General features: G+C 37.3%; 1 protein-coding gene and 1 non-coding gene across 2 annotated transcripts; both read right to left on the bottom strand.

Moving 5' to 3' along the window:
* Positions 1-6,050: 6,050 nt before the first annotated feature.
* CFAP418 (cilia and flagella associated protein 418) lies at positions 6,051-12,932 on the bottom strand. Its single transcript, XM_070942110.1, has 6 exons — positions 12,760-12,932; positions 11,992-12,088; positions 11,776-11,846; positions 10,088-10,153; positions 8,419-8,514; positions 6,051-7,601 (listed from the first exon to the last, which is right to left on the bottom strand). Exons 1-6 carry the CDS (start codon positions 12,930-12,932, stop codon positions 7,442-7,444), a joined length of 663 nt encoding a protein of 220 aa, XP_070798211.1. The 3' UTR covers positions 6,051-7,441.
* Positions 12,933-13,176: 244 nt separating this feature from the next.
* On the bottom strand, positions 13,177-13,258 carry TRNAS-AGA (transfer RNA serine (anticodon AGA)). The gene has a single exon. It is a non-coding gene; the product is annotated as a tRNA-Ser (tRNA).
* Between the last annotated feature and the right edge of the window lie 326 nt (positions 13,259-13,584).

Below are 13,584 nucleotides of genomic sequence, written 5' to 3'. Positions count from 1 at the left end.
TTATACCTTCATAAAGCTCAATTATTCTATCCCTATATAATACATTCAGTTAAAAGCTATCTGATATTTCCCAGTTTGATATTTATTCTGCACATAATCTATCCACTTTTTCCACTCCCATACATAAGTCTCTTGAGTTCGGTCTTTTAAATATGCTGAAATCTTCGCCATCTCTGCAAAACTGGCCATTTTCAAAGTCCATTCTTCAATAGTGGGCATAGCTTCATTTTTCCAATATTGACCTATCAGTAATCTTGCTGCTGTCACCATATACAATATCAGCTTTGTTTCACCCAATGTAAAACCCTTAACTATACCCAATAAAAACAATTGTGGAGAAAACTGAAGTTTTTTCTTCAAAACATTTTGCATGACCCACCAAATTTTTATCCAAAAGGCCTTAACTTTCTTACAAGTCCACCACATATGGTAATATGTGGCATCTAAGGAATCACATCTCCAGCATTTTGGTTGAACATTAGGATACATACACGATAATTTCTTAGGATCTAAATGCCACCTATAAAACATTTTATAAAAAATTTCCCTCAAGTTCTGCGACTGTGTAAATTTAACATTCTGGACCCATATTTTTTCCCATGTTTCCAACATCACTGGTTCTGCACAATTTTATGCCCACTTTATCATACAATCTTTAACCAGTTCATTTTCTGAGTCCCTTTCTAGCAAAACATTATAAACCCTTTTAATATGCATTGGACCTTTCTCTTTTATATGTCTAACCAATTCTTCTTCATGCATCATTATACCAGTTTTTTGGTCCTCTTTCCATCTCAATTGAAGTTGATTATACTGTAACCAAGATAAATTAATCCCTTCTTCCAACAGCGTTTCTAATGTCTTCAGTTGCCATCTGCCCGCATCTGTAAAAAGAACTTCTTTATATAAAAACCCCCCGAGTGACATTATATTTGAATTCCACATGATATGACCAAGATCCAGCCATAACGGTATTTTATAATCCCATTTGAATTGGTGCTTCTTCCAAACTCTCAAATTAAACACACCCTTAATCACAAAGAGCAACTCTGAACTGAAAAAGAGCAACTATTAATAGAACCAGCTCTGTTCAGTTTAAAAAAAGAAACCCGGAAAATAGCAATAATGCTGATGGATAAAGAATAGGGAAAAAGAGAGTCAGAAGCAATAAGTACAGGACTTGGCTGAGAGTTTTGTGGTCTCTTTGTAGTTTTGTTTTTAAGATGGTTTGTAGTTTGAAGGGAACTTGGTGGTTGTTTTCTTGCAGACATTTCATTACCCAAATTAGATAACATCAGTGCACTGATAATGTTACCTAGATTGGGTCGTGAAACATCTGCAAGAAAACAACCAAGCTCAGAAAGCACCAAGGACCCCTCATTTCAACCCTGACCCATAAATATTATCCGTTATTTATTTGCACACTTAGCTCAGGAATGTTCAGAGTTTCTCTGTGTTGCATCAGTCACAAGATCTTAATGCATCATCTGAGGCCAAATTTCATTTTATTTTATCACAAAATAGTTGACTATTTGAAGAATAGTCTATATTCATATCCTCTATATGATTTGTGTTTGTTTTCTTTTAACATGCTACACATAGAAAGCCTTTTAAATCTTAAGGTGATCCATTAACAGCTCACAGTTTCAGCAGTAAGAGGAAACTATGGCCAAGGAGAGCCTTTGGACAATTATATCTGATGTCCGAGTTGTGTCCTTTCTTTAATCAGGAAGTACAGTACATAGACATTCATGCCCTCAGGGTTGGATTACTACAATTTCTTCTTTGTGGGGTTGCTCTTGAAACTATCTGCAAATGGCTCAACATACACTGCCAAGGTGGCTATGGGTGCGCCTACCTTTCCTGATGTTAATATCTCTACTCAAGAAGCACTGATGGTTAGTCATCTTCTAGGCAGAGTTTAAATTGCTGGTTATGATCTTTAAAGATCTTACCTCAATGTCTGGATATTTCCAACATGGCCTAATCTGAAATGATTCTGGAATTAAATCAGGGAGAGAAAGCCTTTTGATGATCCAATCCCAAAGAAAGATCCACTGTAGGGATCCTGTAGTCTACGCTGTCCCCATTTCTGTGGAACAATTTGTTTTTTTACGTAAGGATCACCACCTTCCTGAGGGTTTCTTCGGGCCTGGGTAAGTATAGTCATTTGATGAAGGACTTGGGGATGTGAAATTCAGACCGGTCCCTCATGAATGCTGCTGCTGTGCGGACTTGTTTTCTGTTTCAATAAACAAAATTCTGCCATCCTCTTAAGTGAATTGCTTACTAAAGAATTATTACTTACTAATAATTTTCAGATTTCCCCTACTATGGCAAAGAGGATAGTTCAATTAATGCACTGTGCTCACCAATTTCAAAAGATTTAAATATATTTGCGCTGGAATGTATGCAAAGTCTAAGAGTCCATCAAGCTTCTGTATTGTCTCCAATACAGAAAACTGCTTGTGACTTATTCAGAGAGACCATCTCATGCTTCCTCCTTTCCTCCCAAATCTGTTTTATCTGTTGTAAAGTTACTAGGGGTGGGGGGGTGGGGAGGGAGGCACTCTGTGGAAAGCTACCAGTGATTTCTAGTGCTTAGTGAATGGAAGAGCTAATTTAATTCTTACAGATTAATTTAAAAAAAAAACTTTGAAGAAATAAGCATTAAGTGAAGAGTATTGTAGCAGAAAATGAGGACTCATTCACTTTAAACTACATTGATATTTTCTGTTCTATGTTATATTATTCTGGTTATAAAATTATTTATTCCCTATGTTTATATGTATCTAATTATTCCTCCAGGGGTTCAAGGCAGGATACGTGTTATTCCCTTCTCAATTATATCCCATAATAATTCTGGCAGGTAGACTGGATAATGTGTTTGACATATTTGTCTTACAAAAATCCTGTGTTGGAAGAAACATCCTTCTAGGTTCTGCTCCAAGTGGGGAAAACAGACACTGGAAACATGGAGACTGCTTGGAAAGATGGTTTAATGGTGGACAGGATCACATGGCTTGAGTTCCTGAACAGAAAAGGGGCAGATACAGTAAATCCTTGGGTTTTTATGCTCTCTCTGGCTCTGCATTTCTTGGGGCCCCGAAAGAGTATCCTGATTGGTTGTCAGACTCCCAGGGGGTGGGGGCCTTGCTGGCTGATGGTCACATGTGCTTCCCAGGTCACATGTGGTGAGTTTCTGCTACTATTGTGTAGAGGGCTAATCCTATCTTTGGCAATTCCTACTATGGCTCTGCCTGAAGGAGGCAGATCTTTGTTATGTAGAATAGACTGGCCCAGGCCTTAATGGCCCATTGACAAAGGGTGGGGGGCAGGAAGGTGGGAGCTGCTTTGTCTGTAAAATATGCTTCTCATATTTCTCATCCAGGGAAATATAATATTCTGCCTTTTTCATATTTCCTAAAATATTTCACTCTTCCAGGAAAGGGGTGGGTGCTAACTTCCTACACCTGAATGCGTAATGCTGTATTCATATTAACCTGACAGTTTGAGAAACCCTGGCTTCAGGGTGGAACTCCAATTATATTGAAAATGAAGTACAGTAGATCAAATTCAGGATAAGACTGCCCTCTACAGGAACATTATTTTCCTTTTAAATGTGCTGCCAAGAATCAGGGACCTCATCGACTTTAAAATTTAATGGAATCAAGGAAGCCATCAACCTCAGCTTCACCCACCTACTTTCAGATCAATGGACAAATATACGAATATACCAACAGATCAGAGGAATGCTCATGGAATCACCATGCTCAGGGCTCACAGCAGAGAATGTAATGCAGCATCTAGAAACTAGAGCACTCCCACACATACAACCAAAAGTATGGATCCAGTATGTAGATGATAACTAGACCAACCACATGAAACTATCTACAATATCTTCAAAGGAATAAAATTCACAAGGGAAGAATAAAACAGCAATACGCTACCCTTCCTGGATGATCCCATCAGCAAAGGAAAATGATAGTAAATCAGAAACTCAGGTCTGTAGAAAAACAACACACACTAAACAAATGTTCCACTACTAAAGTAACAACCCAACTTCCCACAAGACGAACTGTGTAGGAACATTATTCAGATGAACACAAATGCACTGCAGCAACCAGATCATCAGGAAAAGGAAACATTTGGAGAAAAAGGCTTCTGAAGCACCAGAAGAGTGGGCTCCATGCTCATCATGCTTCAGATGCCTCCTTCTTCAAATTGTGCAATTGGAAGGAGTTTTCTAATGGATCGTGAGAATGGTGTGGCGTAGCTGCGGGAAGAAGGCTGTGCCTCGCATAGGCTGGGCATGTTTGCCAACAGCTGGAGAAAAGAAAGGAAAATAGGGCACTGGTGATCTGGATAGTTGGCCAATGCAGCAGCACCCCAACTTGCGCATAGCCTGTATCCAATCCCCCCCATCTCCCTTAACTGAAACTTAATCTGCTTAATGACCTGTGAGATTGCTTAGAACCAAAACTGCGAGTGACATGACTGTGGTTATTGAGCAAAGTGGTCACATGACATCTCATTTAATGACCCCCTTCACTCAACGTCCAAGATTCTGGTCCTAATTGTGGTCATTAGTTGAGGACTACCTGTGCTGCATTATGAAGGAAATATGCTATTTTTACCTGTCTGTAAAAATAAACGCATATGGAATATATATATTTATGTATGTGTTTATTTTTACAGACAGGTAAATAAAGAATAAAGAATCTTTCTCTCAGCAACTGTACTCAAAATGGACTGTTTCCTTTCCTAAATCTTAAACTTACTTGAAAAATTACTGCTAAATGGCATCTGTTCTTTTTTATTTCCAACAGCAATTGAAGAACAAAGGATATTGTGGTCTGTTGCCCTTTGGGGGGAGATGGGCAACTAAAATTTACAAATGAACTAATATGAACATGATTAAAATTGGAGAAATGGGTTAGGGGAGGAGAAGGTGGAATCTCGCAATATGAAATATGTACAGTATCTTTGGTAATTCTATTATTTTATTACTTCTATTTTGCTAGATTTAGTGAAGCCTCTTTATTACTTGAGGTTTACTGGTTAGACTTTCATCAACTGGACCCATGGAAATGAATCCCTCATCAAATTCCATCGTGACTTGAATTTCTACCCTGCCATCAACCTTAGCCTAGATCTGTGTGTGGAACAAGTCCATTTCCTTGATGTTATCAAAAACCACATAATGGTGACATAAATACCATGTTATAAAGGAAACATACAGACTGACATGCATACCTAAACATTTTCAGTTTCTATCTGGAACACACCACCAAATTATCTGTGCTCAGGCTCTATGCTACAAAGAGATTTGTTCTGACTCACTTGTCAGAGAAGCTCAACTGAGGGAATTAAACCAGGCATTTAGAAAACTGTTTTCCTAAGGAGATTAACGGACAAATCAAAACAGCTACATCAATTCCCAAGGATGAACTATTAAAAGCCAAACAACAGAAACAGAACACCACTTCTTGTTATCTACAGTTCACTGCTCAAGCTACTTAAACCCATTATTAATAAGTTACAATCTATATTGGACAATGACATTGCACTTTCTCAGGGACTAGGTGGTAGGCCCATACCTGCACACATACGCCTTTCAATCTGGTGTAGATTCTTATAAGCAACAAAAACAACCGGATGATGCCAACATGAGAACCAGTCTCTCCACAAGCCCATATATTTACCATACTTTGCCTCCACATCTGCCCCATTAACACCATGAGAGGCCCTTACAACCCCCCCCCCCCAAGATTAGAAGCATTTATATAAGTAGTTCTCAACTTACTACCACGGGTTTAGTGACTGTGTGACATTACAACGTGGCACTGAAAAAAGTGACATATGACCAGGTATTGTATTATCTGTATTATTATTTTATTATTAATAGTGCAATTATATAGAACATTCTATAATCTAAGTAATACTGTATCATAAATAAACAAAAATGAATTAAGCAACTGATAAAAACAAAATAATTTTTGTTGTAAATACCAAGAATATGCTTTAATTATTGTAGCATTACAGAAAAAAAATCTGACGGGGACTGATTTCCATGTTGTAGTTTTAACTATTAATTTATTTGTATTATGATTCTAAACATATTTTATTTGTTTAATTTGTATTACAATACCAAAATTATTGATATAATTCTAAATGTATTGGATATTATTAAAAAAAGCTGAAATCAATGGCATCTATTTGTATTTAATGTGTTTCTGATAATGAACAATAACTATTGTTTAGCATAATGTTAGTTCAGTCATTTTGTGTACTATTGGCATGCTATAAATCTTTAAATTGCAATCCATTTCTAAATTTTCAGTGCCATAGAAAAATAACTGAACATATTATTGGATGATGTGACATATTATAAGTTGAAAAAAATAATATTTAAACAATAATTACATTTAGGACACATTAGGTCAATACAACATGGCAAATCATGATGCAATTATTTTTTTCAGAAGAGGAAAACAGATATGGTAAGTCATGACAACCTTTGTATAATATTTTGATTTTTAATCAAGACACTCAAATGTGATTAGCTTAAATGCTGTATAGGAATTGTAAAACGAAGTCATCCTCCATCTAATTTTATGCATACTTGTACGTTTCACAAAGAAGAATAGCTGATTCAAAATATTATTTCAGAAAACCTTTTGTCTACTAATGATGCTCATGACTAGAAAAACTTTGCAAGATGGCCAGATACTGAGATGAGCATAAACATTGTATAGCCCAATTCAACACATTTACTTTGCAGCAAGTGCCAGTGGGGTTTACTCCATGTGCGTATGCACTGAAACAACATTATGAATATGATTTGTATCTAGCAATTATGCTTTTCAGAATTTTTGAGCTATCGTGTCTTGTCAGTTTCAACTAGCCTATTGTATTTTAATTGCATAATTTGCTTCTGATCCTGTACAAGTTTTAGGATAATACTGCAGGTTTGCATTAATTTGACTTTAACAACAGCTGGATAAAAGCAGAATCGTCAGAATCTCCTTCGAAATATATTGTGCCTGAATATTTTAAATCTCAGACACCATAACAGATTTTTTATATTAAACTAATGCTCTAGTCAAAGAATAATATTTTATTTCATGTCCTTTCTTTCTTTTCAGTTTTATTGTTCTTTTGTTGGTATTAATTGAAGGAACTAACAAATCCAAAGACCTTTATCAACGTAACATTTAACTAAAACCATTTTCCTATGGTAGCTTGGTTCTATCAGCAATTAGAAGTGAAACCTCTGGGTTGGTGTAACCAAATTAGTAGATTTATGAGGCAAAGTGCTCACTTTATACTGGAACAGCAGTAAGATCTACATAGAACATCCTTGTGCACCCTACACGATGCCAAGCAATGAACAGATGGTTTTCATACAGATGTGGATACTTCAGAAAGCAAGCCAACATCAGCCAATATGTTTGCTACAAACCCAACGGAGCTGTCGGTCCATAGTGAGATCTGTTAATTCATCTATAGATCTCCAAGTGCATTGGCAGGCATAGGCCCGTGATCCCTTCTTCATTAGCATCTTTGCTTTCAACTTGCTGAATTCAGGCATGTTATTCCTAAGAATTAAGAACATTTTATTTCAACTGAAATTCTGCATGGTTTCAAAGTATCATTCCTTAGAATAAAAGAGCCACTGTGTAAAAGTACTTTCATTCACACAAAGGGTGTGAATCCCCAGTTCTATCAACTTCTTACTTTGATCCTGTTTGATTGCAGTTGATTCTGGAATCATTGCTACTGTCCAGAAGTACTATTGTTTATATGTGTGTTTATGCATGCAAAGAAGTTGCAATGGGGAGGGACCTGCTCTTTCTTTGCAAAGCAGAAAGATCTCTAGATGTTGCAGAACTAGCAACTCACAACAACCCCAGGTGGTCTGGCCAACAGTTTCATCACCTGGATGAAGACCAAAATTCCTCCCTTGTTCTTTCAATGGAAAATTATTGATATAAAATCAGTATTTCATACCAGATGTTCTGAAAGTGGGAAAATTCTTTATCAGGTCCTGCATATTAAAAATAGTAACCCTATGCCATTGTACATATATAATTCTGACATTATATTATAGGAATGATTTCTCTATGTATTTATGATTTAATCATTACCAGATATCCTTAAAAAAATCTCTCTTACTATTTGATGGAAATTAATCTCTAGTGCTGTAAATGTATTTAGGATTGCAAACAAGCAAAACCAAACATGACATGAGAACCATAATAAAAAAATGTTCATTTATCTTGCCCACAAGGGAGAAGAGGAAATATCTGTGCTAAAATATGTTGTATAAAAAAAAATAATTTGACATAACCTACCAATAAACTTACAGTGGGGAAAAAACTTAGAACCCCTGATAATATTATCCATAATACTTACCTAAAAAAGAGGTAATCACATGATTTATCCCATTGATAGTCATTATAATGCAAAACACGGAAGTCACATGCAGTGCAACGTAACTGATCACAAGTTCTATTGAAAGAAAGAAAACACAAATGTCACTGGTTTATTTAAAAAGAATTTGAGGCCTCCATTACAGCAGTTTGAAATGTTGAACAACTGTTTTTCAGTTAACTTTTCCTTTTTTCATTGGTTAATCAATTTTTTTTTTATTTGATTTATATGCCGCCCTTCTCCAGAGACTCAGGGCGGCTTACAATGCGCTAAGCAATAGCCTTCATCCTTTTGTATATTTATACAAAGTCAGCTTATTGCCCCCATAACTGGGTCCTCAATTTACCTACCTTAGAAAGGATGGAAGGCTGAGTCAACCTTGAGCCTTGGCGAGATTCGAACCTGCAGTAATTGCAGGCAGCTGGTCTTAATAACCAGCTTAATAACAGGGTGCCTTAGACCACTGTACTACCAAGGCTCTTTAATAAAGACATTGGACAGATTTGGACTGGAAGTAGCTTAGTCTTTGGGGGACAAGTACATCCTCTTCCTGCGAGGTATTTATATAGCTATTGAGGTCAGTTGGCTCTCCAATAATTATGATTTACCGGTAGGTACTCCAAAACTAAATATACATTCTTTTTGAAGGAGGATGATCCCATTTAAAATATTTAAACTTCCGATTCCAAAACTCAGGAACTACTCATAAACAAAGTCATCATCTTGTCAGGTTTCAGTCTCAGTTCAAAGACACACATTTACCACACACAATGTCTGTAGATATTGGTTCAGGATGTGCACAGTCTGTCCTGATTCAGGTGTAGCGATAAGTGTTATCCACATATTGGTGATATTCAGCCTGAAAATCCACAAAGTTTCCGGAGAGGCACCATCACTCTATACTTTCCCACATTCTGTTGGGAGATCATACATGAATCTATCCCAAAACCAGGTCCTGAATTGAGACAAGGCCTGGTGGCTCAGCAGACTAAAAGCATTGTGATTAACACCAGCTGTCTGCAATTACTATAAGTTCGAATCTCACCAGGCTCAAGGTTGACTCAGCCTTCCATCCTTTCTAAGGTAGGTTAAATGAGGACCCAGTTTGTGGGGGCAATAAGCTGACTTTGTATAAAATATACAAAAGTATGAAGGCTATTGCTTAACACATTGTAAGCTGCCCTGAGTCTCCGGAGAAGGGTGGCATATAAATAAATAAATAAAAAAAAAAGGCCTGAGGGTAATTGGTCTCTGCCACTGAGACTTACATTGCAGACACCATTTGACTTTAACACAGGATGGTCTAGCCATTGACACTACAGTAAGTAAAATTTCTCTAATATGCAGGCCGTATCTCCTCAAGTTGAGGCAAAAGCTAAATTGAGGGTGTGTTCCACTATATGCATGGGAATAAAATTATGCCAGATCCATAATCATCACGAAGGCCACAAAATTCTAAAAAAGTTCTGCTAAAGCAGCATTTGGGAACCAGTTCTGGAGTTTTCCAGTGCTGCAACACTAACCTCTGTCCATCCCTGCTCTAGATTACATTAGGTGGTTAATGTGCAAACTCAATAGAAACAACACCTAGATTCCTTCATGCTGTGAGATAGAATTAACATGATTGGCAGTATTAAAAAAGACATCATACCTCTGTGAAATATTTGTTCCAATACCATGTGGTGCAGTGCTTCCACCAAGGTATACTGGGCAACATCTACCAAAATTAAAATTAGGAGTGTTTAAAAACTACAGTCACAATATAAACACTTTATTTCTTAGGCTTTATTATCATAGCAAATAGGGAAAACTTTTCAAAACCTTGGAAGAATGATAAAGCATGGCAAATCAGAATAAGTTTATGTTTATTTATGAAAAGCAAAAAAAGGCCCATTAATCACCAAATAATATTATGAAGATTACATTATGAAATTAAACTAGTTATAAAATATCAAGCACAGCTGAAATAATAAATGATATGAGCACTTAGAAAACTTTCAGGGATGCAGAGCTGGATTCAGATTAGATTGGTTAATAAGGTGTTGTGATTTTTGCTGGTTCATATGTTTGGAACTATTGTATGGAAAAACCTAATAGAGCCTTCTTTTACTGCCTTCAGTTCATGCCCAAAATTCATATTTTCTACTGAATCTGACCAACCTTAGGGGTGATCAGTCTCTTAACTTACAGGAACTTCTGGGAATGTTCTAGAACATATATTTATCAGAATAAGATATAATTATTTGCAACTAAGCTCAAGCACAATATTTTGAAAATTAGAATTGAACTAAATTCATAATACGCTTCCAGACAAAATCCTTTTGTTATTCCCCCTTTTCACTGTATACGTTTAACTGTATAATTTCAGAAGTTGAGTCATTTTGTTGTTGTCATGATTCAAACAAGTAGGAATCAGGTTTTTTTTTTTTAAAAAAATAAATAAATTTATAGATCCATTTAGATCATCCAATAGCTCTTGATCTATTTGTCATCTGGTTCCCCAGCTGACACCTCAAAGAAAAAGCATGTCTGCTGGCACATTCTTTATGCCCACTGAATCTTGTTTTCCTTAAATGTCTATGATGCTCTTAGTTTTAAAAACATGAACAGGAAGCTGGAATGCTATAAGCCAATGTGCTACCCTTGGCTTGTATTTTCACAAAGTCTCTAGGCCCCATATAAAAACTAGAGGCACTCTTAGAAAATAAAAAGATGAGTGGCTACAGTCTAATCCTTTGCCTTCTGCTATATGGATGTTGTAAGGATGGATGCAGCCACAATTGCAACTATTTTGTGTAAGTATCTGCAACAGTTTCAAAATTCCAAATGACTCTGTGTTTTCCGGTCTACTGTAACTGAAGCTGCATAATTATCTGAGAATGATTCCACTGAACTCACCCGAACTTACTGTAGTAAAGCCAGGTATATTTTATAGTGGAAATTCCACCACTCATAATAAAATTTATTTCCACATATAAAATTATCATCAGTCCATCCATTCCCCCAGACATCTAATTTGTCACCCTTTTCTCCAGATTTTTATTTTTATCCAGCATGCTTATGGGAAGATGGAGTGACTGCAATTTAGATTATATATATCTGAAATAACCACGTTTCCCATTTTCATTTCCTTTCACATATTCTATTGCTTTGCTTATTCAGTTTTGAATGCTTATGCACACAATTGTTGCAAAAGAAATGCAACAATAATGGATGGAATCGAAGTGTAATTATTTATGGATCCAACCCAACATCTCTTTCTTGACTGACTGCCAATGCAATGAAATTTAAGTTAGCCATTTACTAAACATTATTTATTTAGTTGTAAATCTTACTTACTTCTTACCATGGGTTTGAATAGAAGTATTGTTATTTTCAGATGCTGAGTTGAATAATCTAGGTGTTTGTTTCTAGCAAAAACAAAGAGAACAAAGGACCAGTTAACAAGTTGCATAATTATAGAGAACAGGTGAAGGGTTAGGGAAAAAATACCACACCAGAGCCCCTGCTGACTCTGATTGACCAATGTTTTTCTTTTCTCAGAGATTTACTTACTGTGAAATTTCTGATATAAGTACTTTCATCTATATCCTTAATTATTTCATCTATGTCCTCTTCTTCACTGGCTCCTTTTGTCAATATTTTGGTAAATCTAAAGATGAAAATGGAAGAGAAGCATTAGTTGGTAAAAAAAAATAAATAGAAGTCATACCAAATGCGCCCCTCAGGAAAAAAAAAACCCTTTATTTAAGATACTTTATTTAATAATACCTTTATTTAAGAGTTAATCATAATTCAACAAAAAAGGCTGCAAGATTTTTGAGATTTTTCAGAAGTCCTCAATAGTTTAGGGAGGATAAAAATTAAAGAAACATGGAAAAGAAAATGTCAACAATTTGAATGTTGTGAACACAACACCTGTACTTCAGACTCATACTGTACACTTTATGAGTCTAAAATAGAGTATACTCAGTAAAATAAAGTTTATTCATATAGTATACACCTAGGTATATGTAATATCCAGGTACCTGGATGATTGAGAATCTCCACAGACACTTACAGGTGAAACTTACAAGGTTTAGAATAATATGCATTACATAGGGAAGTCCTCCTTCCATTGCCTGGGCCTTCGATGTGTCGAGAGCGGATTGGGAATCATAGGTCAACCCACCTGGAGGGTGCCAGGTTGGGGACGGCGTCGCTGAGGCACCGAAAGTGTCGTTCCAGTCCCTTTGCAACCTGTCTTTTCCTCTTAGCCTCAGCCAGCGAGGAGGTGGGGACTCGGGAGAGAGGGGGGAAGGCTGGAGCATGCGCACTGCTCACCTGGCCCTCTCCCCCGCCGCGGCTGCCTCTGCTTCCGCCTCTTCTTCCTTCTCGAGAAAGCGATCCCTTTTCCGACTCTGGCTGGCTCGAAGCCGTTCCGAGCAGTCCCGCCTCGAGAGACGACAAAATTTGTTCTCTACCTCGTCCAGCAACGCATCTAGGTCGTCCGCCATCTTAAACTAGTCCCCGCGAGTCGCGCGCTGGCGCGCTGTTCCCGTCGCCACGGTAACGAATAGTAGGCGGGGAGGAAAGCCGCGCGCATGCTGGCCGCGCCCCCTCCTGGCCTGGTTCCCCCCCCCCTAAAAAAACACCCCTGGTTAATAAAGGAAAGCATAAAGGCAAACTGAACGATTTTCATTGCATGCCGAAAATGCATCGGAACTGCTTTTTTTCCTCTCCTGTCAAAATAATTATTCCCGTAGTCGGCAGGATTCGAACCTGCGCGGGGAGACCCCAATGGATTTCTAGTCCATCGCCTTAACCACTCGGCCACGACTACAGAACGTAAATGCATTTTTTCCCGGCACAACTGAGCTCCTCCTGCGTTGCGGCTGTAATGACGTCACATGTAACAGGCCGCGGGACAGTGGTGCGAATGTTTTCTAGCAGTCCCGGGAAGGAAGAGTGTTTAGTTTTTCATAAATAGCAATTATAAAATGCTATTAACATCTTGCTGTTTACTTGAATTGCTTTTATATGTGATTGTTTCCAACTTTTTACGCTTTGAGACACTTATACTCGACTTGCTTTCTTTTCCGCGGCGTTTGATTTAAAAAGAAGGGTAAATCCCTTTAGCAGATTGTATATTTGCACTTTTCTTTCATT

Source organism: Pituophis catenifer, unplaced genomic scaffold (genome assembly GCF_029215685.1).
Source record: "Pituophis catenifer annectens isolate HBS135680 unplaced genomic scaffold, rPitCat1.0.hap2 SCAF_3, whole genome shotgun sequence".
NCBI classification, from domain to species: domain Eukaryota; kingdom Metazoa; phylum Chordata; class Lepidosauria; order Squamata; family Colubridae; genus Pituophis; species Pituophis catenifer.
The sequence above is the reverse complement of the archived record's forward strand: the minus strand, read 5'-3'. Positions and strand labels throughout refer to the sequence as shown.

Bases quoted from the DNA above. Each gene is read 5' to 3' on its own strand.
- CFAP418 (XM_070942110.1), bottom strand. From the start codon at position 12,932: ATGGCGGACGACCTAGATGCGTTGCTGGACGAGGTAGAGAACAAATTT. The intron at 10,154-11,775 runs GTAAGTAAGATT...TAATTTTGGTAG, and splicing joins ATTCAAACCCATGGTAAGAA to ATGTTGCCCAGTATACCTTG. The intron at 8,515-10,087 runs GTATGATGTCTT...TTCTTTCAATAG, and splicing joins GGAACAAATATTTCACAGAG to AACTTGTGATCAGTTACGTT.